Here is a 27,305-nt window from a genome sequence, read left to right on the forward strand (position 1 = left end):
AGGGCTCGAACTCACAGACCGCAAGATCATGACCTGAGCCGAAGCCGGCTGCTTAACCGACTGAGCCACCCAGGCGCCCCCAAAAAATGTTTTTTTTAAGAAAATGCAATGAAAGAAGAACTCTTCTCTTTCACCTACTCTCACTGGGGAGAAGGGCAGACAACCATTCTAACATTTCTACAACCTTGTGTAAGTCAAGTTATTTCAAAATAACAAGTTACTAAATACGTTTAAAGCCCTGCCTTCCAGAGATACACACTGAAATGTTTACCTACGACACGGTGCAGGGTGAAGAAAGAGTCCGTGGCAGTTGGTGATACCCTGCTGTCTACGTATGTGCACACGCGGAAGTTTCCATCATGAAAAGCTAGATGAAAAGCTTCCCCAGGGACTCAGACACGCATCCTGGGCTCCACTCCGGGGCCATGGAGTACCAGGAGTTTCTGGAGTGTCCCAGCCCCGCCTGTGCCAGCGTCGCCTGGGCAGCTCACCGAACACGGTGGGCCAGGGTCCCACCCCAGACCAGCTTAGACCTCGGGCTGGGGCCCTGGCCTCAGGAGATTTTTTTTTTTTAATGTAAATTTTATTTTTGAGAGAGCACAAGCAGGGGAGGGGCGGGGGGGGGGGGGGGGTGCCGGGGACAAAGGATCCAAAGCAGGCTCTGTGCTGACAGCAGCCAGCCCAACCCGGGACTCAAACTCGTGACTGTGAGATCATGGCCTGAGCAGAAGTCAGACGCTCAACTGAGTGAGCCGTCCAGGTACCCCCTCACAAAAGTTTTAATAAGGAAATCAGACACTGCCGCCTCACAGACCTACGTTCCAGACCAACCTAACACAGAGAAAGTTCCAACTGTGGAACCAGGGCTCAAATCCCAGGGTTGCCATTTTGTACCTGAATGACCTCAGGCAAGTGCCTTCACCTGACAGCCTCAGTTTCTGAATCTGAAAGATGGGAGCAGGTCTTCCGGCTGCTCCGCCTTCCTCACAGGACTGTAAGGAGGGAGAAGTGAACTGTGTCGTGGGACAGTGTTGTAAGCTGGAACTTTTCCAACCCGGGGTGGCAACACTATTCATGGAACAGGGGGTGGTATTCGCTCTGTGGGCTGGTGGTGAGCGAGTTATCAGGGAATCTCACATGCACTTCAACTGTAGCCCAATTCTGACGCACCGGGAAAAGCCGGGGTTCCGGCAGGGAGGGGGAGGGGGCACAGCTGGCAATGACTCATTTCTTGAGCAAACATTTAGGGAGGGCCTGCTTATATGCCAGGAGATGGTTACGGGCTGGGGACAGGGCTATGCACGACACAGGGAGGTCCCCACCCAATACCGCTTCCCAGCTTGGGGGGATGAACAGTAAGCAAACCAAGATGCAAATAAATACAGAAGTATAAACACAGAGGGGCGCTAGGCTGGGTGGTTAAGCGTCCGACTTGGGCTCAGGTCATGATCTCACGGTTCATGAGTTCCAGCCCCGTGTCGGGCTCTGTGCTGACAGCTCAAAGCCTGGAGCCTCTCCCAATTCTATGTCTCCGTCTCTTTCTCTCTCTGCTCCTCCCCTGCTTGTGCTCTTAGTCTCAAACATAAATAAACACTTAAAAAAAGAAAAAGAAACGAGAGCTGCACCAGAGGAAAAAAATGAAGGTCCCAGGAGAGAAGGGGGCCAAGAGGGTTGCTTATGTGAGAGGCAACAAACAGCAAGGAGGTGAGAGAGAGGCTCTGAATCCCAGCCCTGCCACCTACTTACTAGCCGTGACGACCTTGGCCAAGGGACCTGGGGATGCGCTTAAATGAGACAAAGCATGTTACATCCTTAGAATAATACCTGGTGAAATGGTATTAATGGGATTAACACTAACAGTAGAAACAACAGTACCATCTTGTATTTCTCGTAGCATCACGATGCACCACGCACCGTACCAGATGCTTCACATAAGGGTTGCCAAAGAAAGGCCCACAGGCTGGCTGCTGGCAAAGTCAAGTCTGATGGGCACACGATGACGCCCACTCATTTACATACCGTCTGCATCTGCTTTTGAGCTACACTGGCATAGCTGAGTAGGTGCACCGCAAACGACGTGGTCTACACAGCCTAAATATTTACTATCTGGCTTTCTACAGAATAAGCGGGCTAAGCCCTGCTTACATCAGAGCCCACAACACCCCGAGACAGCGGTTACTAAGGCGTAAAACCAGAGCTCAAGTGACGGCCGTTTGCTTCCAAATCCAGTCTTCCTTGAGTCTTGCCACAGGACACGGAGCATAGCTGTGCAGGTTACAGACCTCATACAGAGATGCCCAGCTGAGGGGCAGGTGGGGGCTGAGACACAGCTCAACAAGACCCCCGAGTCTTGTGCCTTTGAGGGCCTGCATCAGCCTGAAGCAGGCCGGCCGTACCCAAACTCATCCACCCAGAGGGGGTACAATGTCTTTTTCTCATTTGCACAGAGACACCGTGCAAACAGCAGGGCATTAGGCATCTATGCGCACAGGGGGCTCACCAATCCCGGCATTCTCTCACAATCAGGCAACTCCAGCCGTGGCACAAGAAGGAAGCAATATTGTGACTGCATAATCGAAGGCACGTTCATTCCCTTTTCGCCCTACTGTATACAAATGGGGGTCGTACCCCTGAGACTGCAAGAAACGATGGCCCAGAGGGAAAAGAGGAATCCTCACCCCGGCTAGTAAAAATCCCAGCGGCTGCAAGAAAATGCACCCTGCCAAAGCAGTGAGATCACATTATTTACAAGAATGTTTCACAGTTTCTAATTTGCACTCTCCAAGAGCTTTGTCCCATTCACTTCCCCCCTCCTTTGAATCCAAACAGGGATTTTCAGGTTATTTTTTTTTTTTAAGTTTATTTAATGTTTATTCATTTCTGAGAGAGAGAGAGGGACAGAGACAGGGACAGAGCATGAGTGGGAGAGGGAGAGGGGAAGAGAGAGAGAGGGAGACACAAAATCCGAAAGCTCAGAGCTGGACACGGGCCTCAAATCCACGACCCGTGAGATCATGACCTGAGTCGAAGCTGCACACTTAACCAACTGAGCCACCCCGGCACCCCGGGATTTTCAGATTATTAGGAGTCATGTCAGGCTGACAGAAGGTCCCCACTACCAGTGCAGAAAAGGAAACAGGTAAGTTGGAATCTGGTTTCTGGAAGCCCCTATCTGACAGAGAAGGCTTTATTTGATAAAAACAACTTGAGCTCTTCATTACGTTTATTTATTTTTTATGTTTATTTACTTATTATTTACGTTTTTTTACGTTTATTTATTTATTGTTTGAGAGAGAGACGGCACGAGCGGGGGAGAGTGGAGAGAGAGAATCCCGAGCAGCCTCTATGCCATCAGTACAGAGCCCGACGCGGGTCTCGAACTCACAAATCCCTGAAATCATGACCTGAGCCAAAACCAAGAGTCAGATGCTTAACCGATGGAGCCATCCAGGCGCCCCAAGAACCGATAATGTAAAAAAAAGAAAAAGAAATGGGCTGGGCGCTGGATGAGAACCCAGACCGCATTCCATTCAATGGAAACCAAGCAGAACATTCTGACGTAACTCATGAATGGCAACGCTGTCAGTGAGGGGGTTTCCCAGCCTTGGAGGCTGAAGCAGAGCTAACTCCTGTCCCTGCATGTAGGAAGCTTATTCACTGGTCCCCCATTCACCTAGAAAGGAGAGTAATTCAGACAAGCCTTGGATGAAGGCAGAGGGAGACAGAGTCTGATTTATGCAACGTACAGAGAGAGCCACATTCTTTGGCATCTGTATCTGGCACCCGGCGATTTGGCCAAAACCCACGTGGCTTAAACCAATTTCGTACAACAGCTCCAAGCACTGGTTCTTTAAGAGCTGGTCATTCATTGTCTCCCACCAGGCAGTTTGCGGAACGGGCCTTTCAGCACTCTGGCCTTTTTGTCAGAAATGCTCGGGATCCCCGCTCAGCGTTTCTGGTTTTGACTCTTTTAGTCTCTTGCCGGTTACTCGAACTCTGCACCACCCAGATGCCCAGCAGTAAGGGGAGGATGACACAGCCATACGGCTTACAGCAGGGGTTCTCCGACATGGCCCTCCAGTGCCAGCATTCACGGCGCCTGGGAAGCTGTTAGAATTGCAAATGCATGGGTCCCGCCAAGAGCTACTGACTCAAAGTCTGGGGGTGCTCCCAGGGCCTTCCAAGAGATACACACTCGGGCGTGCCAACCCTGAGGAAGAGCTTCTGATCCAGCCTGGTGAACTCAGGCAAGACACTTCACCACTCTGGCCCTCACTAACCTCATGTATAAGATGAGACTCACAGCCCTGCCTCATCAGGAGGCTTCGAGGACTAAGAAACTTAAAAAGACAACACACAGGGTCACTGACTGGCTCCGCCCTCCTCCTGACCCGCCTGAGCTGCTGAGCTGGCTATGTAAGTGCCACCAGCCCCTCCGTGTCCCAGGCACCCTCCTACTTTCAGCCAGAGGGGTCCCCGAAAACACCTGCAACCTGAGTGTGTCACACCCCCCTCCCCCCCCACGCTGAGAATCTTCCAACATGGCCAAATCCCAAGTCTTCATGGTGACATGCAATTCTACCCTTGATTTTGCAAGCTCAGCTCTAGGTCCCTCCGAACCAACCAAGCAGAACCCTGCAGTTCCCCAAACACCTACAAGGTCCTTTATACAGCTGGACCCTTTTACGTGCTGGTTCCTCGACCGGGAGCCCCGTCCTGTCCGGCCTTACAAGCCCAGCCGACGCCTCTCGTTTCTCAGACTCAGGCCTCCCCTCCCCTGGACGCTGGCCCTGGAGCCTCAGGCTGAGTTAGGAACCTCTCCTCCAGCCCCTCAGCCCCCAGCACTTTCCTGCCTCGGAGCCCCACTGTCCACAGCTCTTGGTTTATTTGCCCGGTGCCCCCTCCTCAACGGTCAAGTTTGTTCATTTCAGTACCCAGAGCCCCTCCACCCTGCATCCCTGCACAATACCAAACCACTGTGACCAACAGCATAAATGAGAGAAGCCTTAAGAACAGACTTTATGAGGGGCGCCTGGATGGCTCAGTCGGTCAAGCGTCTGACTTCGGCTCAGGTCATGATCTCGCCGTTCTCGAGTTCCAGCCCTGTGTTGGGCTCTGTGCTGACAGCTCAGAGCCTGGAGCCTCCTTCGGATTCTGTAACTCCCTCTCTCTCCACCCCTTCCCTGCTCATGCTCTTTCTCTCTCAAAAATAAATACACATTAAAAAAAAATTTTTTTGGGGGTGCCTGGGTGGCTCGGTCGGTTGAGCGTCCGACTTCGGCTCAGGTCACGATCTCACGGTCCGTGAGTTCGAGACCCGCGTCGGGCTCTGGGCTGATGGCTCAGAGCCTGGAGCCTGCTTCTGATTCTGTGTCTCCCTCTCTCTCTGCCCCTCCCCCGTTCATGCTCTGTCTCTCTCTGTCTCAAAAATAAATAAAAAAAAAAAAGTTAAAAAAAAAATTTTTTTTTAAACAGACTTTACGATGCGTTCATAAAGCAGTCCATGTTCAGTGGCTGCCTCTATTGTATGAGGGGTCAAGACTGACCATGAAGGGCAGGAGGGAACTTTCTGGGGTCCTGGTAGTGTTCTGTAGCTTGATAAGGGCTTGGGCTATTACTCATTTGTCACAACTCCTCAACCGGTAACTTTTACATTCAGGAATTTCACTATGCAAATGCTGCTTTAAGAGAAACATAAAACAGAAGCATATACAGATACTGCACTCTGGCTAGTGGTTTGCATGGTGCAAATGTCTGGGTAACGCATACTAAGTATTTCAAAGTACGTTTCAGATACCAAAAAAATGAGCCAGTTGGCTGGCTGGTTGGCCAGATATGTGATAAAGCAAGTCGAGCACAATGTTAACTGTAGAGTCGAACTGGAGAGTGGATGGGTACTCACTTTCCGCGTTCACAGCAAAGTGCTGGGGGAAATATTTCCCATATTTATGGACAGGACTAAAACTACCTCTTATGCCAAATGAGCTGGGCAGTTTTACATGCGTTTTAAATGTCCTAAACCAATGCTTTTCAACCGTGCACCACCCGTAGATCCTGCTAAAATGAGGCTATGACCCAGCAGGGCTCAGTGGGCCCAGGACTCTGGATTTCTAACAGCACCCGGGGAATGCCAGTGCCGTCGGTCCAAAGACCCCACTTTGAGGAGTGGGGGTCCACTATATGACCACATTTGCCGTTGATGCCTCCAAGGGCAAAAGGAAACACCTCCCTCCTCTCACGGGCCCCATTCTAAGCAGTAGCCTTGGGGCCAACAAGGATCACAGAAAGGGCCAGACAGGAACCCCAAGAGAGCCCTGGAAGGCTAGAGGAGCCGCTCCCAGATTCCAGGCAGCCCAGGGCCCGGAGGTACAGAGGGGAGCGGCCCCACGGAAAAACCAGGGCCAGCAGAGCCGTCTGAGTCATGCAAAGGGCACAGGGCCAGCTGGAGAGGAGGCCGACTTTGGTGACTCAGCAGGAGCGAGCCTGGAGAAGCCCAGTGCTGCCAGCTCCCACCCAGGCCCCACCTGCCCCTGGCCACCCCAGGGCAAGGCTGACTGCTCCCTGTGTGCACAGACAACATGTGACTGCGGCTCTGAAGTCAGGACAGCAGCTGGGGCTGGGCTCTCCCCATCTTCTGAGCTCCGCTATGATGGGAGCCCTGAGGATAATGGGGAGACAGGCAGAGAAAGCACCTAACGGTGTCCTCCTCCCCCTAATCACCAGCCTCAGATCCCAGCACCAAATGGGGCTCAACCCACTTTCAAGAAGGGAACACTGAGGTCCTGAAAGGAGGAGGGACTTGCCTGGGGTCACAAATCTAAGTCCCATAACCTGATTCCCAGCCTTCCCAGCCTGCACCTCAACTGCAGGTACACAGCTGTTTGCCCACCCGTTCAATGGCTGTCCCCCACGAGGCCACAAGCTTCCTGCGGGTACACAGCAGACTGCATTGTCCAAAGAGGGCCAGACATTATCTGCCATCTCATGAGTTCGTCTTAGAACGAGACCTGACCGCTCCCCCATCTAGAAGTGGGGTCTGTGTCCCCAGCCCTCGAACCCAGGCTGACTTCTGTGAATGCCTCCATCAACAGACTGTGGCAGGAGTGACACTGTGTGAAATCTGGGACTGGGTCGTAAGAGGTGACACAGCTTCCGCCTGGCACTCTCTCTAGGAACACTCATTCTCAGACATGGGCCACCACACTGTGAGGTCACCCAGGGCACCCTGACATGGACCGTCAACGCTAGCTGAGGCTCCAGCCAGGGGCTGGTGCTAACCACCACCAGCCCAGCGAGTGCCTTCCCACTGCTACCATCAGGGAAACCCCGAGGGAGAACCGCAGCTGAGCCCAGGCAACAGCCAGGACTATGAAACGTAACAATAAACTACTAGTTTTTTTATTTTGAGAGTGGGAGTGTGCAGAAAGAGAGAGGGAGACAGAGAGAATCCCAAAGAGGCTTCGTGCTGTCACCATCAGGTTTAGGGTGTGAGTTAGGGTCTAACGGTCCAACCATCTCTGTAAGCTTAGACTCCTAAAATTGAATGGTTGGGGACAAGAGACGGAGCGTCCCAGTCCTGGGCAACCCAGCCTCCAGCTGCCCCAGTGTGGCAGAGCAGGCCCAAGGCCCAGGCTGCTGGGAACGCAGAAAGCACAACGGAGGAAGAAGCCAGCTCTACGAACCACCCTAATGTATGGGCACCCGGGGAAAGAAGAAAAAGGAATTTTTATCCAGATCCCCAGAGAGAACCAGACATCAGAAATTCCCTCTCCCGAGGTGCCTGGGTGGCTCAGTCGGTTAAGCGTCCGACTTCAGCTCAGGTCATGGTCTCGCAGTCTGTGAGTTCGAGCCCCATGTCGGGCTCTGTGCTGACGGCTCGGAGCCTGGAACCGGCTTCCGATTCTGCGTCTCCTGTCCCTGCCCCTCCCCCGCTTGCGCTCTGTCTCTCAAAAATGAATGTAAAAAAACACAATAAATTGAAAATAAATAAATAAATGTTTCCTGATGGGGACATGCCGCTGACCAACACCGACCGCCATGCGCACAAACCCTGCTCAGCAGGAGACACGGCAGCCACGGACATGTGAGCCCCTCTCCTCCTTTGTGGCAGGCGTGAGCCGGGATCCAGTGGGCGCCCCAGGCGTCGTCGCTGCCCTTGTGAACTCTGCACACGTACAAACACACACACGCGCCCAAGAACACGCTAACGCGCATATGCACACACACACGTGAACGAAAACAGATGCACCTGCACACGTACAACAACATGCACATATGCAAACACGCACACCTATGTTTTTTAGACGTAAAAACTCGGCTCCTCAGAGCCGATTCCCCACAGCTGCCTTCGTCCCCCACGACGGCAGCCTCAGCCTTCTGATGAGGCTCAGGCCAAACCCCAGAGAATCGCAGCAGCTGAGAACTGCCCTTGCTGCCATTTCACCAGTTAACAGCTGACTAGCCACGAACAAAGCGTCAAATAAATGCTCCAAAGGTTCCCCTCCCACTCAGAGTAAAGTCCAATGGCTCACACAACTACAGGCGATGGTCCCCACCTCTGAGACGCCATGTCTTAGCCCTCCGTGGCCTCTCGCTGCTCCAGGCACACTGGCCTTTCCTGCTGCTCCCTTGACGGTCCATGGCAGCTCCTGCCCCAGGGCCTTTGCACTTGCCAACCCCGCCTGGACCACTCTTCATCTGGTATTCGCTCAGCTCGCTCCCGCACCGCAGTGAGGTTTCATGAGGGAGGCCTTCCCTGATGGCTCCTATCAACTCGAAACTGCACACGACCCTCAACCATCACGTGCATTTCTTCTCCATGCTTTCCTCTCCTCCTCAAGATTCACTGCCACCTGACTGATACACACTTGGGTCCAGGGTTACAGACTGTCCCTCCAGCCCACACGACAACATAAGCCTGAGGTGGGCAAGATCTCTGTGTTAGGCACTGCCACAGCCCTGTGCCCAGACCGGGGCCTGGCACTTGGCACCAGATGGAACGAGGGAGGGAAGAAGCAGGAGAAGGAGGGAGAGGGGCAAAGAGGAAGGAAAAGGGGGAGGCCAGGAGGAAGAACGGAGGCAACAGTGGTCAACGGCTATGTTCCCTTTTATTCTGTCAACAGGAAGACTGGTCATTTCCACCGCACCCACTCACACCCACTGGTCCAGAGAAGATTGCTGCTTCCCTCAAAATAACAGAAGAGACTCAGGGTCTCAAACTCAAATCCCTCAAGGGCCAGGGACATACCACGACAGAAGGAAGCAGACTGTGTAATACAAGAGGGAGTGCTGGCCACCGTGTAGACTAGGGCCGCACTCCTCCGCGGAGCTCAAGTACTGCTGTGGGGGGCAACGGCCCGAATAGTGATACAACTTCTCGTTATTCTAGAAAACCTGCATTGTTAGAAGGGGAAATATCTTCACGTTTCAATGTTTTGCTCACATTTCCTAAAATCGCTATGGCAACCAAATGATCAAACCGGCAGGCCTGTAAGACACAGACGTTTACAAGTATGAAGCAGATTCCTTCCTTAAGTCCCCCTAGCCACACAGAGGCCTCAGTTTTTCCATCTGTAGAGTGGGAAGGAGGATGTTACCTCTCTCTCTGGGCCTTGGCAGGGTAGGGGGGGAAGATGGAACGAGATCCCACGTGGATGATACTGTCACAGAACAAGTGTCTAATCGATGTTAGCTAACACCGTATAATATTTTTCACACACACACACACGTGTGTCTCTGATCACACTTACGGGGTCATGGATGGTTTCAGAGAACAGGGGCGATCGGTCCGAGAAGCAGGACAACACGAGCTGAATCAGCACGAGGGAAAAGTAAATGTAGAAAGTGACATCGCGAAACACGTCCATTTCAGCACCCTAGAAGTGTGGCAAGGAAGGAGGAAGAGAAGGTCACTTTCTGGAAGCAGCCTGCAGAGGCCAGGGAGCAGGTGCAGACCCACTAATAAGCTTTCCTGCCCTAACAGAAGAGAGGCAGTCCCACCACGGCGTGCTCCCGGATGCCTGGTGAGGGTATCCAATGTGGCAAAAGGAGGCTCAGGCTTGAGAGTTAACCAGCCCACGTTCAAGGCCTGGCCCTGCTCGTACTGGCCACGGGGTTTTGTCAATTCACTCAGCCTCTGTGCACTTGAGTTTCTCCATGTATAAACAGATCAGTGGTTCTCAATCACAGAGGATTTTGCCTCCCAAAGAACAGCTAGTAGCATCTGGAGACATTTCTGTTCACCCTAACTTGGGAGCTGCTACTGGAACCCATGGGCGGAGGCCAGGGATGCCCCGCAAACATCCTACAAAGGTCAGGACAGTCTCTTACAACAAAGACATCTCCAGTCCAAAATGTCCATTAGTGATGAGGCTCAGAAACCCTGTCGGAGTAACTGTCAGCAGTAAGATTCTTCGTGGAAAAAAACCTTGGTCAAGTATCGGGCCCCCTAGGGGGGCAGCCGCTCTGTGAACACCACTCCCCGCTCAGCTCTGGTGCACACTCAAGATTATCTACAGTTGACTTGCCTTGCTGTTCACTGCTGACTGGGGCTCAGAGGGTGGTGTGCACCTGTCTGGGGCTCCTACCCCTAGAGAACCCACATGGGCCCCTGAAGCTACACAAGTAAATGGGGCTCTGAAGAAAGAAGGTTCTAGATGAAAGGCTGAATGAGCTAGCGAAATCCCTGGGGGAAGAAGCTGGGCCCATATACTACTCATTGTCTGGATCCCAGGGCAATGCACGATTTCCGCATAAGCCGGAAGGAATAAGCACCTTTCCCAAGGGCCGCTCGAGGCCACCACTTACCTCTTTTAAGGCAGTCATGATTTTGGATCTCAAGATGGCAAGGGCGCACAGTAGGGCTACAAGCCAGAAAGTGAGCATGATCCCCGAGGACTGGACTCCCTTCCTTCTCTCGAGCTGAATTAAAAAGGTAGCAAGCAGCTGGAAGAGAGAAGCATACAACAGGAGTTGTCACAAGACCGGGCCCCACAGCCGCCCACAATCCCGGCAGCTGTCAGGACTGGAGCAGGGCTGTCCTCAGCTCAGTGGTGCAAAAAACAGCCTGGGGGGGGACCTGGCTCCAGGACCAGCTCCGCTCTCACCTTGCTGGGTGACCCTGAGCAACTCACTGAACTTCTCTGAGCTTCCGCTGCCTCATCTGCAAAACGGAAATGCCAATAGCATCTAACTTGAAGGTTGTGGGAATTTAAGAAGATCATGAATAGATCTGGGGCAGGATGAAAAGTTGGGGGGGAAGCTCAGTTTAGAACAGATGTAGGCAGGGTACCTGGGTGGCTCAGTCGATTAAAACTCCAACTTTGGCTCAGGTCATGATTTCACCGTTGGTGGGTTCCAGCCCCACGTCGGGCTCTGTGCTGACAGTTCAGAGCCTGGAGCCTGCTTCGAATTCTGTGTCTCCCTCTCTCTCTCTCTCTCTGCTCCTCCCCCACTCATACTCTGTCTCTGTCTTTCAAAAATAAGTAAACATTAAAAAAATGTTTTTTGGAACAGACATAGGCCCACTTTTTCTTGAATGAATGGGCATGGCTGAGTGCCAATAAAACTTTATTGACAAAAACAGGCAGTGGGCCAAGCCTTTATTTACAGGTAGGAAGACCTATGTTCAAATCCCATCCCTGACAGGGACGAATTCTTCTCCTCTGGGCAACAGTGGTAACTGTTCTCCTTCAAAAGGAAATGAAGCTTACTTTTAATCTACCTACAATTATGCATGTCACCTACAGGGGACTTTATGAGAATGATGGCTGGCGGGGGAGAATGGGATTTTATGTCATTCCTGACGCCTGAGGCTATTACTTCCATTTCACACCGATTTTATGATCAGGGACAGAAAACAAACGATAAAACTACTTTTTCTCCACAGAAGGAACTGCCACGGTCGTTCTCCAAACAGGCAGAGCTGGCCTCCCGAGGTGTGTCCCCAAAGCCAGTCACGAGGAGCTGAAGGGTCACCCACGGCCCCTGCCCTTACTCCCCAGAAACACAACCGCCTGTCTTCATCTATGCACCTCGGGCGGTGGGGGGGTGGGGGGGGTGGGGGGGAATCTCTCTCACTCCCTACAATCTATCAGAAACTTGCAGATTTGCCATCAAGGCAGATCCTCACTTTAGCCACTGGTCACCCTGGCCTCAGCCCCCTCCCAACACTCTGGGTCACCCCACGGGCCCCCCACTGGACTCCCAGCTTCCAGTTCTGCCCCAACAATCCAATCCGTTCTCCACTCAGAGGCCACAGTCAGCTTTTCAATATACAAAGCCAGGCGTGACACACCCTTGCTCAAAACCTCTCCCTTCAGGACTTCGGGTTTCAACCTGGGGTCCAAGGATGGGCTGTGGCTGGGACCCAGAGATCCATGAACTTGGACAGGAAAACATCTATAGCTTCACTTTCCCTCATCAGCATCCCCAGCTGTGAGTGATGGCAATAAACCACGTAGTATTAGTAGTACCTGGGACACCGTCACCATTAGAAATCCCACCTGAAGGGACGCCCGGGTGGCTCAGTCGGTTGAGCAGTCCGACTTCAGCTCAGGTCATGATCTCACAGTTCATGAGTTTGAGCCCCGCGTCGGGCTCTGCGCGGACAGCTCAGAGCCTGGAGCCTGCTTCCGATTCTGTGTCTCCCTCTCTCTCTCTGCCCCTCCCCAGCTCGTGCTCTCGCCAAAAGAAACATTAAAAAAGAAAATTAAAAAAGAAATCCTATCTGAAAATATACAACTGAAGACATTACATGTCCAACTATCACGTATAGTCATCACTACTCGGGAATCACAGAGGCATCCTACCCGCTGGTAGATCTTGATTTGAAATGCATATATCTATTTTGCTTCTTAATCTTTCGCTGCATTTATTTATTTATTTATTTATTTATTTATTTATTTATGAATGACAGAACGTGTGCGGGGGAGGGGCAGAGGGAGAGGGAGAGAATCTTAAGCAGCCTCCATGCCCAGAGCAGAGCCAGTCTTGGGGCTCTGTCTCATGACCGTGACATCAAGACTGGGATGCTTAACCGACTGAGCCACGCACGCCCCCCTTTTGCTAACTGGTTTTACTCAACAATGGATAAACATGTATGGCAAAACCATGCCATCAAATACACTGAGCAGCTTGAAAAAAAAAAAAAAAAACCTCTCTGGATTCACACAACAGGTCAGAGAAGTCAGCCTCAAACTGCCCCAGCAAGCAGAGTGCCATTCACATGACGTTCTGGAAAAGGCAAAGTGACACGGACAGAAAACACACCAGTAGTTGCCAGGGGACGGGGGTGTGGAGGTTGGGGCTGCCCACAGAGGGGGGGCAGCACGATGGAACTTTTGGGGGTGATGGGCTGCTGCAGATCTCGGTTGTGGAGCTGGCAGTGTGAGTGGGTTTATCAAAACTTAGGAACTTATTTAAGAAGAAAAAGTGAGTCCTACCATATGTAAGTTAAACCTCAAGTGGAAACATAAATGTAATCACAAATGCTTCACATATATCCGTGTGTGTGCCTGAAGGGTGTCCTCTGTGATCCTATGCATTTATGTTAAGGACATTATCCTGAGACCTGACTGGCCAAGGAGAAAGGGGCCCATGGTGCAAGGGAAGTTTTACAACCCAAGTTTGGGAATGAAGAACAAAACCAAACCCACTTAACCTGAAGCTCAAGGTCCTATGAGGTCAGCCCTCTGCCCTTGCTGCCGTCCCAGCGGCCCTCCCCCACTCTTACTCCCTCTCCCTCAGCCACACAGGCCAACTCTCCATTTCTTCCTCTGACCCCAGGACTGTTGCATGTGTTATTCTCTCCAAATGGAGAGTCCTCTGCCCGCAGACTATGCAACTTTGTAACATCCTGCTCATCCTTCAGCTTCAGCTCCATCACCCCTTCCTGCCTAGCCCCCACACCCAATACATTTGCCAAACTTCACCCTTGCAGTGCTTCGCACAAGAGCAAACATTTTGTGCCTTTTTGGGGACTCATTCATCGAGTGTCTGTTCGCAAAACCAGACATATACTCCATGAGGACAGGAACTGAGTCGGTCTTGTCTCCAACTCCCGGCCCGAGAAAACTAGGAGGCTGCTGGTGCCGCCTGTGACTTTTTCAAGAGGGGCCAGATTTTTGGATTTTTACCGGGAGATGTGAGATCTTCTCATTTCTTTTTTCAGTTTATGCATTCACTTTGAGAAACAAAGAGAGGATGAGCAGAGGCGGGACAGAGAGAGAGGGAGAGACACAATCCCAAGCAGGCTCTGCACGGTCAGTGGGGGAGCCAGAGGTGAGGCTCGAACTCACGAACCCATGAAATCACGACCTGAGCCGGACGCTTAACCGACGGAGCCACCCAGGTGCCCCGAATTTCTAAACGCTGGCTGCTAGTTTTGGTCTCCGTGGGGCCTGGTAGACAGCTGGCTCCTACTTACCATAGTGATGCCCAAGAGGGTTGGGCTGACCAGAAACACTGGGGCCAGGAATTTGCCCCAACTTCTTTCCCAGAAAGAGTAGAAGAGGTCTGCCCAGCAGACGATCCACAGCAAAAATCCCAAGGCCTGGAAGAGAAGTACACACGTCTTACAAGGGACAGCACTGGAACTTTCCCTAGCACCCCCCGCCCCACAACTCCCCACCAAAAGCTCAGCCTTGGAGGGACCAGCCAAGCCCTCAACCATCAGCTGTCCTTAGACATAGCACACCACACACCCTCTGGAACACGCGCAAGTCCTGGGGAGGGGGAGCCACCCTCTGGGGCATCGCACACCAGTTTGTAACCAGAGTACGACGTCCTCTCATACCCAGGGCATGACTCTCGTTGTCGTGCACTGCTCTTCCCTTCCCCTGACAACTCAAGATCTCAGTCTACGGCTGACCTCCATCTGCCACCCCGGATGCTTGCATAAGGCCCCTCCATAATAAGCGTTCAATAAACAACATTCATCCAACCCAAGTTCACTGGGGGGCCCACCAAGGGCCACATACTTTTCAAAGTGCCAAGGATACAACAGGGAACAAAACACACAAAAATCCGTGCCTTTGTGGAGCTGAGACCCTCGAGGGAAAAAATGGGCAAGAAACAAACTGGAAAAATATAGAATACCAGAGAGAGTAAGCGACATGAAAAGGTAGCACATGACACAGGGTGGTCAGGAAAGGCCTTTCCAATCTGGTGACATACAGGTAATGAGCCAAACGTGGCTATCTGAAGGAAAGAACAATTTAGGCAGAGAGAACGGCAAGTGCAAAAGCCCTGAGGTACGAACATACGTGACTGGCTTATGGTTGCTATGTAATGAGCAATGAGTGGGGTAGATGGCTGAAGAGGAACCTGGGGCCAGATCAAGCTGGGCCACTGTGAACATTTTATTCCCTGTGGTAAGAAGCTACCGGAGGGCTTCTAGGCAAGGCTTTTTGTTTTGTTTTTTGGTAAAATCTGTTTTACTTTTTTTTTTTTTTAATTTTTAAAGACTGTTTCTCAGTTCTGTTTTTGTTTTTTTTTTTTTTTAAGTTTATTGATTTATTTCGAGAGAGAGAGAGAGAGAGAGAGAGCACGAGCAGGGGAGGGGCAGACAGAGAGGGAGAGAGAATCCCCAGCAGGCTCTGCACTGTCAGCACAGAGCCCTATGTGGGGCTCGAACTCACAAACTGTGAGATCATGACCTGAGCCGAAATCAAGTCAGACGCCTAACCGACTGAGTCCCCTAGGCGCCCCTCTGTTTAACATTTTAAAGGGAGACGTTGCTCTCCCCAAAAAGTACAAAGTGCTCGAGAAAGACATTGGATCTAGTTGAGGACAGGGAAATGGACAGCGTTTCACGTGGGATGAATGAGACAGGTTTCGATGAGGGTCCTATGAGCAAAGGGACAGCCTCAGTAAAACCACTCAAGTTTCCCTCTTTTTATGGAAATCAGTCTTGGGAAATATGAAAACCAAAAGAGACCCCCCGTGACTAAAAGCAGCACAGGATGTGGACAGGATCCCGAGCTGGGGTTGGAGGGGGGTGGGGGTGCTGGAAAGGACAGTATTGGGACAAGTGACAAAATCGGACACAGGCAGTAGATTGTTTTTAAAAGTATTACGCCCATGGCCTCTACTAACTGTACTGCCATTACGTGAGAGAATATCCCTGTTTTGAGAAAAGACACACTGAAGAATCAAGGGTCCATGTAGCAGGGATGGTTCGATTCTCAGATGCTTCAGGAAAAAATAAACGCGTCCAGGGAGAGTGCCAGAGCAAAGCACAAAACAAAGGTGGCAACGTGTTAGAAATCGTGAACGTGACTAGCGGGTGTACAGGGCTAGCGGGAGCTTCTGGGATCTTCCTTGCCGGGCTTCCGCAATTTGAAATTATGTCAAGGTAACAACACTTTTGGGGTAATAAAAAAGACAGCCTCGGGTCATACGGCCAGTGAGCCGAGGAGCCAGCGTCTGCACCCACGTCTGAACCCAGAGCCTCAGCCTTTATGCACCACATCACTCGTCCGCCTTCTAGAAAAAGGAACTCAGGGCCAATGAAGTACAAGAAGCAGGTCAGTCTTCACCAGCCGCCACCCCCACCCGAGCACACCCCACCTCCCCCACCAGGAGGAAATCCCAAGCGACTCACAGTTTTGGTTTTGTTGAGATATGTCATCTGAATGTAGCCCCGGTCATGGTGGCAGAGATAGAGGAAGTAGAAAGGGAAGCAGACCCAGAGATAAGAACAAGGCACCCACACGAGGACGGTGTTCTGAAAGCACTTGGTGAAGTCGGGGTTGCTGGTGTTCCATGTGACACTCCACTCCTGTGGACAGAAACACAGGGTCACGGTCAAGAGGCTGCACCAAAGAGGCACAGACATCTGCATGGAGTTCAAAGCTAGACACGACGGGTTGAGGAAAACAGACAAGGCCTTCCGTCCACCTGAGGCCCTCTGAGGCAGCACACGTAAACTGGAGAGACCAGGAGCCAGCAAGACCATGAAACAAAAAATGAGAAATAGAGGGGCGCTTGGACGGCTCAGTCGGCTGGGCCCCCAATCCTTCACTTCGGCTCAGGTCATGACCTCCCGCTTTGTGGGTTTCAGCCCTGCGTTGGGCTCGGCGCGGACAGCTCGTAACCTGCTTGGGATTCTCTCTCTGCCCCTCCCGCCCTCAAAATAAATAAACAAACTTAAACGTTAAAGAAAGAAGGAATCGAGGTAGGCCCTGTCTCACATAAGAGTTAGGTCCTAGGACGTGTCGCAAGTTCCACAATCGTACAAGAGATGGGCACTGCCATTTGGAGGAACCCGGAAGGGTATTCTCCTGTCAGCTAAGGAATCCTTTGGTCGTCATGAATCATTCTACTTTGCAATCTTGTCAGCTGAGGGCTTTAGAAAGTCTGCTTCACCCCCACCACCGCCAGCATCACGACCATTAGCATCCCCAGCATCGGCATCATGGATAACCCCCAAACGGCAGTCCTCTGTGCTAAGGGGACCTATTCTAAGTTCTTTATATGGATTGCCTCCCTTCATTCTGTGAGTACTTCATCATTCCCCTTTCACGAGGGAAAGCTAAGGCACACAGAGGTTTGGTGATTCGTTCCTGCATCACCCCGCTGGTAAGATCTGAAGCCCAATTCGAACCCAGCCAACTTGGTTCGGAAGTCCCTGCACCGAACCACTAAGTTATCCAGCCTCAGAAATAAACTTGGCTTAATTGTTTATTTTTTTTTTAAAAAACCCACATGTATTTCATTAGAAACATGCCAAATAGGAGCGCCCGGGAGGGCTCAGCGAGTTGAATGTCTGACTGGATTTTGGCTAAGGTCATGATCCCAGGGTCGTGGGATCGAGCCCAGGGTCATGGGATGGAGCCCTGTGTTGAGCTCTAAGCAGAGGGTGGAGCCTGCTTAAGATATTCTCTTGCTCTCTCTCTCTCTCTCTCTCTCTCTCTCTCTGCCCCTCTCCCTCACTTGCACCCTCTGTCTAAAATAAAAAGCTTTTAACTTAAAAAAGAAACATGTCAAACAGATAAGTAGCCAGACACGTAATCAACAGAATGGGTTTATCTGCCCAGGAAAAAAAACTTTCCACCAACAGTTAGGACTTCTATAATGAAGAACTGAATTCGAGTCCTGATTTCACCACTGACCAGTTACACAACTTTGGGAAAGTTACTCCCCAACTGTGGGTCTTAATTTCCTATTTCTACCATGACTAGGTCAGGTAAGATTAGAGGTCTAAAACAGGTGGCCCTCAGGCCAATTTGGCCCAGAGATAGTTTGTTGTTACTCCTGTTTTCGCACGCTTTTAAAAATCATCTTCGCTTAGCTGCCAACATCCAAAATCGGGAAACTTCATGAAAAAACTTAGATCTGGCTTCTCTCAGAAAAGCAGGAAAATCTGGCAGCACGGAACCCAAAATCCTGTTTGACAGCCATCGCCAGGAGCTGGGGAGCGGCCTGGCTTAGGACAAGGTCAAGGCCCCATGCAGCCTACTTCTCACCCAGCAATCTCTCCCCACCACTGGCCGACGTGCCTTCCAGAAAGCTCCAGAGATCCCCGATCCCAACAGCCTCCACACATTCAGTTCAGCGAGACCACCAAGGAACTCCAAGGAACCTGGAATCTTAGGGCTCCGTGACAAGCCTTAAAGCCACATCAAAGAACATTGAAGAAACAAGAAGGTAATGGGAACAGAAAGATCATTTCACTTAAAAAGCACATTTGACTATCTGATCAAACTACAAGCTTCGAGCTTCTCAGAAAAGAGACCTCGTTATACACAACAACGTGAATATACTTAACGCTACTCAAGTCTACACTTCAAAATGGTTATTAAGATGCTTAATAAAAAGAAAGGATTTGACTTTTAAAAAGAGTGAGCGAGTGAGGGAGCTCTGGGTATTGACAAGGCACCTGAACGGCTTCTTCTGAGGTGTAATTATTCTACGATATCAACAATTGCTTTTTCCAGAACCAAGAACAAGAAACCATTGAAAAATAAACTTGAAAAGGTCACCACACACAAAGGGGTTAGCTGGGAAACTTCTAGACACAAAGAAACCCGAAAAAGGACAAAAGTCATGCCTCTGGGGACTTGGGCATGTGGAAGACGGCCTTGTCAACAAGAATGTGATCAGGAAGAAGAATGATTTATGTCGAAGACCCATTATTTTAACTACTTTCACGCCACTTGTAATTCTTCACGTGGTGGTGCAAACGAGATTAAACTGTTGGCGGTTGTGTTACATACAGAGCCGTTCCTTGACCAGTTGCCAGAAAAAGCTCATTCCAAAGGAATGTGCCCTTCTAATGAAACACAATGGTGCGCCTTAATGTATGCATTTATGTATACCAGAAGGTCGGTTCGTGTGAGACATCCCCAATTATTCCTTGCCTGGACTCCCGCAGTCATTTCCCAACCATTCCCCTGCTTCAGCCCTCCGGGCCCCCCCCTCAGGGCTTCCTTCCACCCACCGCAGCCAAGTTACCTTACGTATCTAGACACCCATTCATGCATCCAGATACGTACCTACCCCCCCGTCCATGAGCCCGTCCACACATCATCCATCCGCTAGTCTATCTAGCCAGCTACCCGCTCACCCATCCGTGCACCAACTCCTCCACCTACCCACTGAACCATCCACCCATGCATGCATCCACCCATCCACCCATCCTCTACAAATGCAACCATGCATGCACACGTGCCCACCCATCAACCACCCAGGCATCCAGCCATGTTTCTCTGTCTTCATTCTATGAGCTAAAAATTTTTCAAATCACACACAATGGCATACATGTGGTGAAAGAGAAGCCTCCCTCCCCGAATCTGCAGCCCCCATTCCACCCCACAGGCAAAACTACCATTGCTAACATCCAAGTATCTTCCAGATACATTATCTTGTTTCCCCAGAAGGCGCAATACATAACCCATTCTGTATCTCGCTTTTTAAAAAAAATATCGGACACTGATTTTCATCAATAAAATAGAGGTCTTATTCCTTTTATTTTTTTTAATGTTTGTTTATTTTTGACAGAGAGAGAGAGAGAGAGACAGAGTGAGCAGGGGAGGGGCAGAGAGAGAGGGAGACACAGAATCTGAAGCAGGCTCCAGGCTCTAAGCTGTCAGCACAGAGCCCGACGTGGGGCTCAAACTCACAAACTGTGAGATCATGACCGGAGCTGAAGTTGGATGCTCAACTGACTGAGCCACCCAGGCGCCCCTAGAGGTCTTGTTCTTGAGAACTTAATTTTATTTCTTTTGAGAAAGGAAAAGTGACCAGCCATCTTCCCACCCCGAGTCCCTAGGTCCTGTCTCTAGGAGCAACCATTATTGTTTTTTTGTGCATCCTGCCAGAAACTATTTTATGCGTGTATATTAACAAAAATACATATTTTCTGTTACCAAATGGAAGGCCACATACTCCTTACACTGTTCTGTCCCTTGCTTTTTTCTCTGAAGAATTTTTTTTTAAGTTTATTGAAGTACTCTCTGCACCCAACGTGGGGCTCAAACTCAGGACCCTGACATCAATAGTCACATGCTCTTTTGACTGAGCCAGCTGGGTGCCCAGCTTTTCTCACTTAATAACAGATCTGAAAGGTCATCCTACACTGCACACAAAGTGTTTCCTCATTCTTTGTTCCAGTTGCTTGGTATTCCGCTGTATGATGGACTTGACTTTATTCGACCGGCCTCCTGCTGAGTAGGCACTGGCTTGCTCTAAGAGACAAGCAATGCAGCAGGGATTTGACAACCTGGAAAGTGCCTCATTTCCCACACACGCAAGCATATTTATAAGATGACTTCCCAAAAGGGAACCCGCTGGGACAAAAGGTGCCTGCTTTTAAAATTTAGACACACATTGCCCCCCGCGGGGGAATCAATTTATACTCCACCTAACAAGGCACAAGCACGACGAGTTCCCCAACACCGTGTATTACAAGCTTTCTGACCTCTGCAGACGTCGTGGTGGTGGAAAATACCTCTCTGGAGCTTAAATTCCTTTTCCCCTGGTGTTGAGTGAAATTGGAAGATCTTTCCATGTGTGCTTAAAAGCAGTAAGACTCTCCTGCTCAGAGGAAAATCTACAGACTTAAATATTTGTGTTAACAGGGGGGCTTGGGTGGCTCAGTCGGTTGAGCGTCTGACTTCAGCTCAGGTCATGATCTCAGGGTTCATGGGTTCGAGTCCTGCGTCGGGCTCTGTGCTGACAGCTCAGAGCCTGGAGCCTGCTTTGGATTCTATGTCTCCCTCTCTCTCTGCCCCTCCCCCACTCGCACTCTGTCTCTCTCTCTCAAAATTTTTTTTAATATTTGTGTTAATAAATAGGACAGATCTCATTGTCCTCTCCCCTCTGGGTAACAACCTCAAATGGCTCCCTATCACCTTCAAAAGCTGATCCTTGCTATGGCTCATGAGGCCTTCCACATTTGAGCCCCATCTGTTTCTACTATAATTTCTCCCACTCCAATGTGTCAACACAGGCATTCGCTCAAAGAAGCATGCACCAAGCACATGTCAGGCATTTTCAAGGCTCTTGAGATTCAAGAGGGCCAGGGTTCCTGCTTTCAAGGCAATCCCCAGTTGCTGGTCAAATCAATGATTCTTTGGGATACTTCTCGCTAGATGCTCTCCCTGCAATGTCTTTCCGCTGTAACAAACTCCTACACATCCTTCAAAATCCAACTTGGATATCTCCTTTAAGAAGTTTTTCTTTCCCCCAACCCTGCTCCAAAACAGCTTTCCTCCCCACCTCCAACCTTTGCAATGATTTTTTTTTTTTAATTTTTATTTATTTTTTGAGAGAGAAAGAGACTGGGTGTGAGCAGGGTATAGGCAAAGAGAGAGGGAGACAGGGAATCCAAAGCCAACTCCAGGCTGTCAGCACAGAGCCCGATATGGGGCTCAAACTTATGAACCATGAGAGCGTGACCGGAGCCGAAGTCAGATGCCTAACCGACTGAGCCACACCTCTGTCCTACAAGGACCATGCAAGGACCTCAGTGCCAGGACCATGTGTATTTACTCTTCGCTCCTCTCCTCCTCACCTGGCAGGTACCCAGAAATTACTGGGTACCCATGCCATGCCTCCCCCCACCTCCCCTGCCCAACATCATTTCCTACTTTGCTTTTAAGAAAAAAATAACGCATCCAAGTAGAACCTGGCTAGGATCCCCGGCTTTCTAGCTACGGCCTGAAACTCAGGCCCTGACCTCGTGCGAACCCGTGCGGGTCACCTCACTTGTCCAAGCCTCAGTCCCCTCACCAGTAAAATGGTCAGGAAAATGCAAGGGCCTGGGTTTCGGCCACATTCAAACGGCCTGGCACGAGAGGTGCTTCGCACGGGACTGGCCGGGTCCAGAGACAAGCGGTGACTGTCAGCAGCAGATGCTAATAATTACTGATGATCGCCACCACTGTCACCAGCACGGGCCGGAGTCAGGAAGCTTAAAGCGCAGAGAAACGCTCGAATCAGGAAGTAAGCAGGAGGAAACCAGGGAGCATCTAAGGACACGGGACTCCGGCAACGGGAGGCCGAAAACCGCTCAGCTCAGCGAAGGAGGCGCCGGCTCTTCAGAAGCAGCTTCCCCCTCGAAGCCACACGCCTGCTACACGCCAGCCCTGACCCGGAGGGAGAGGCGGGAGGAGGAGGCAGGGAAGGGGGGCACGGGAAGAGGGAAGATGGGCTTCTGAACGTGATGCTGCACTGCTGTGGGAAGCAGACAGTAGGCCACGGGCCCCCCTGCCTCAGCCGGCCAACGGTGGCCCTGACGACCGTCACTTGAGGGCAGACAACAGCGTCAGGGCCTCCGGCGCGGCCCTCGCTGGCCGGAACTGGATGGAATCTTCTGTGCGAAGGGACCCCTGCCCCGCCTTGACCGTCCCCGGAGACCCGCAGCGCGACCCCGCCATCCGGGGTTTCGTGGGCAACAGTGACGCAGAGGGCCCGCTGGATGGCTTCGGGAAGGATCCCGATTCCCGGGGAGCCTGCCGGCCCCTCGTGGCTCCCCACCCCGGGGCGGGCCGCCACCCTGCTCCTCCTCCCCGCGGCCCTGCCCCCCGGATCCGGGGGCTTCGGAAATCAGGCTGGCATAACCTCCGCTCTCTGATTCTGCGGACGGAGCGGCCATCGGCCCGATGCTGGTGACAACATTCAACCTGGGGGGAAGCCAGTCCAGGAAACAGTCAGTCACCAGCGCTGGCCCAGGAGGGCGCCTGGGGGGGAATGTGGTCCAAGGAACCCTTTGTACAGAAGGTGCGTCGCGGATTCCCCCGGCCGCGGCTTCTTCCACAGGACACCTCCACAGCTCGGTCACCCTTTTATGCGCCCCATCCCCCGCCCTCAGCGCCGACACTCGAGGGTGTGGGGCACGAGCCCAAGTGGGCTTGGCCCGCGTGCTTCGGGAGTTCGTGAAATTTCTTCTGAGTGGTGTCACCTCTCATCCGTCTCCCGGGGCAGAATAACGACAGGCAGCTGAGCACCTGACGTACCAAGCACGTCAGCCAGTCCTCAGAAGAGACGCTGCCGCCAGCCCCATTACACAGACGAGAAAACCGAGGCACTAGGCAGGAAGATACCTTCCCAAAGGCCACGCTGCACTGGCTCTACGTTGTCCCCACCCCAACCCACACATACATCCCCCCTCCTCTGCTAACAGCCCCTGGCCGTCGTTCATAAACACATCCTCCTGCACCCTCAGCCACACACTCGGGGCAAAGCTCCCGGGCCAGGCCCTCGTTAGAACCAGGCAATCAGCAGAGTCCTTCACCCGCTTGCTGGCGATTAGGTCTAGAAGGGCCGCCTGATCCACATCAATCCCATCACAGCAAAGATGCTACTCTCTCGTCCCCAGTGATGGAGGGTGAGGACGTGGGATTTACAGGTGTCTCGGCTATTTACGAGACAAGCACCAAAAGTTGGGAGGGAAAAGAAGAAGTGTCACCACCGTGGAGAACTGAGAACAAAGTGGACATTATAAAAGGTAGAGATGACCTATGACCCAGCGATAGCACTGCTAGGAATTGACCCAAGGGACACAGGAGTGTTGATGCATAGGGGCACTTGTACCCCAATGTTTACAGCAGCACTCTCAACAATAGCCAAATGATGGCAAGAGCCTAAATGTCCATCAACCGATGAATGGATAAAGAAACTGTGGTTTATATACACACTGGAGTACTACGTGGCAATGAGAAAGAATGAAATATGGCCCTTTGTAGCAATGTGGATGGAACTGGAGAATGTAATGCTAAGTGAAATAAGCCATACAGAGAAAGACAGATACCATATGTTTTCACTCTTGTGTGGATCCTGAGAAACTTAACAGAAACCCATGAGGGAGGGGAAGGAGAAAAAAAAAAAAAAAAAAAAAAAAAAGAGGTTAGAGTGGGAGAGAGCCGAAGCATAAGAGACTCTTAAAAACTGAGAACTGAAAGTTGATGGGGGGTGGGAGGGCGGGGAGGGTGGGTGATGGGTATTCAGGGGGGCACCTTTTGGGATGAGCACTGGGTGTTGTATGGAAACCAATTTGACAATAAACTTCATATAATGAAAAAAATAAAAATAAAAAAAAAAATAAAAGGTAGAGACGAAAGAAAAATGGTTCTTGGTGCCATGGGGGCGGGGGGGGCAGGGGAGGTGCTGCTGGACTTCACCTGCAGTCCTTCCTCCCACAGCACCTCTCCAATAAATCCACTTTATTGTTTCACAAACTTTTTTTAAGTAAGCTTCACACCCAATACAGAGCCCAACGCAGGGCTTGAACTCAAGACCCTAAGATGAAGCCCTGAGCTGAGAACAAAAGTCGGACGCTTAACCGACTGAGCCACCCAGGCACCCTGTTTACACAAGTTTAAAATGAATTTGCTCTCACTTACAACAGAAACCATCCTAATAATACAAGTTCTGATCCACTGAATCAACTTTTATACAAGACTGTGATTCAGAATTTGACATGCATGCATTTAGGGCTTATTCCACTACGAGCAGTAGTATACTTTCTGGGTAAATCACTAATCTTCTCTGAGGCTCAAAGAGTCCACCAGCCAAGTGGGGATACTGCCTTCTTCTCCCAAGGGGCCCATAAAAACCCATACATATGTTGATTATCACTATTATTTACAACCTCCTCAGCGGACTTTTTTAGAGCCCACTTCTCTCCTTCTGTTCTCCCCTTTTCCTATTCGTCCCTACTACCCCACCCCATTTCCCCAAAAAACTATTCCCTGGTCTCTTAAAGACACAGTTTCCTTCCTTATTTGCTGTGTGACTTTAGACAAGTTACTTAGCCTCTCTGAGCCTCATCTCTGACTAAGGCTAAGAATACCTATCTCCTAGAGCTATTCAAGATTAAATAAAATAGCATGCACACAGGGTCCTACACACTCAATAGAGAACTACTGTCAGTAACCTTAATTCTTACACCAGTAATGGAAATAAATGAAGTTTATGTCGTTAAACTCTTAATATGGTGATCTTATGTTGTTATTGATAATAACAATACCACCTAGCATTAACTCAACACTAACTACGTGCCAGGCATTATTTCTATGCGTTTGAAGTGAATTAATTCATTTAACCTCCATGACTACTTAGAAGGGAGGTTTTGTTTTGATGCCCCTTTGAGAGGTGAGGAAATTGAGACAGAGAAGACACACAGCTTGTATGTGATGAGGCTGGGACTCAAACTTAGAAAGTGTGATTACTGAGCTGTCCCCCAGGGATGGGTAACGTGAATTTTACCAGGCCCCTCTGGAGCTGCACCTGCAACCATGAAAAATCTGGGCCAAGAAGATGTGAATCCTCAAATCGTCACCAAGTTCAGAACCCCCTACCTGTACTCACCGCCTATGGCTGCCGTTACAAATCACCACAAACTGGGTGGCTTCAAGGAACACAAATATTCAATCATACAGTTGCAGAGGTCAGGAATCTGAAAGGGGTCTCGGGCAGGGCTGCGTTCCTTCAGGAGACTCTAATGGAGAATCCGTTTCCTTGCCTCTTCCAGCTTCTAGAAGCCGCCCACATTCCGTGGCTCACTGCCTCTGCTTCCATCTTCAAAGCCAAGGACACCAGACCAAGTGCCAGTCACACTGCCACTTCTCTGAATTTACTCTCTTGTGTCCCCCTCTTGCACATACAAAAACCCTCGTGATACCTGGGCCCACCCAGATAACCCAGGACCCCTGCCGTCTCAAGGTCAGCTATGACCTTGAGCCTAATTGCACCTGCCATCCGCCTTGCCCTCTGCTGTGCAACATCACATAATCACAGGTTCCACGGACCAGGCCACGGGCATCTTTGGAGGGGCCATTATTCGGCCCACCAGGTGCCCTCAGGTTTACTCTGGTCCATCCTGAGCTCCATTCAATGGCTCTCCCTCACCCTCACTCCTCTTGGCTGGGTCAGGTCGAGAAGCCACCCCAGTCGTGCCCAGCACAGGCAAGTGTCACCCCACACTTAGCTGGCCGGCCTCACTCGGTTCAATCAAGCTGGTCACAGAGGCACCGTGTGCCGGTATCTCCTCGGCCGGAGCCCCGTGGGGATTCCCCACCATCCTGATGCTCCGGCCTGGCCAACGCAGCTTCTGGAGGGACACCAGACAGGGGCCTGCAGGGACAAGGGAAAGGAGCTTTGCCCGGGGTCCTGCTAGCTGACCCCAGAACAGGAGGGGTGCAGGAAGACAACAGAGGGGAACTTAATTATGAATCTGAACTGCTCCTCTGTGCCACCCAAGTCTGGAAGTAAAGGTTGCTCTGACCTAGTTAATGACAAGGACGGACTCTGAAATGGGCATTCCACTGGGGCCTGAAGCGAGCAGCTCAATAACGTATCACATTCCGCTTTCCACCACTAAGTGGACAATTATTTATCAGGAGAGTACTGTGTGCCAGTAACATCTGGAGGTCAAGGTTCTACTCTCAGAGTATCATTCTAGCAAAACAGGCAGGGGCGTCTGGGTGGCTCAGTCGGTGAAGCATCTGATGAGGTCATGATCTCACAGTTCATGGGTTCGAGCCCTGCGTCGGGCTCTGTGCTGACAGCTCAGAGCCTGGAGCCTGCTTCAGATTCCGTGTGTGTGTGTGTGTGTGTTGTGTGTGTGTGTGTGTGTGTGTGTGTATCTCTCTCTCTACCCCTCCCCAGCTCTCTCTCTCTCAAAAATAAATTTAAAAAAAAAGTTAAAAAATGTAAAAGAAGAGGCAAATACTAAACAGATAAATAGCTATATGCCTGTCCAATGTTAGCAAATGCCCTGAAGATGAGTAAAAGGGGGCAGAGAATAATGGTGGGTGGTAGGTGCTATTACAGAAAAAGAGCTCCGGGCCGGGATGATATTC

The 27,305-nt window shown here is 51.0% G+C and overlaps 1 protein-coding gene across 3 annotated transcripts in view; it reads right to left on the reverse strand.

The window, feature by feature from the left end:
- Positions 1-27,305, reverse strand: part of ABCC1 (ATP binding cassette subfamily C member 1) — a 141,346-nt gene that overhangs the window by 82,652 nt on the left and 31,389 nt on the right. For all 3 annotated transcript variants that reach the window (XM_045460239.1, XM_045460240.1, XM_045460241.1), the window contains exons 2-5: positions 16,604-16,780; positions 14,426-14,551; positions 10,807-10,944; positions 9,750-9,875 (exon numbers count right to left, since the gene is read on the reverse strand). In XM_045460239.1, the coding sequence (XP_045316195.1) occupies positions 9,750-9,875; positions 10,807-10,944; positions 14,426-14,551; positions 16,604-16,780 (567 nt within the window). The remainder of the gene's footprint in view (positions 1-9,749; positions 9,876-10,806; positions 10,945-14,425; positions 14,552-16,603; positions 16,781-27,305) is intronic.

This window comes from Leopardus geoffroyi, chromosome E3 (genome assembly GCF_018350155.1).
Source record: "Leopardus geoffroyi isolate Oge1 chromosome E3, O.geoffroyi_Oge1_pat1.0, whole genome shotgun sequence".
Classification (NCBI taxonomy): domain Eukaryota; kingdom Metazoa; phylum Chordata; class Mammalia; order Carnivora; family Felidae; genus Leopardus; species Leopardus geoffroyi.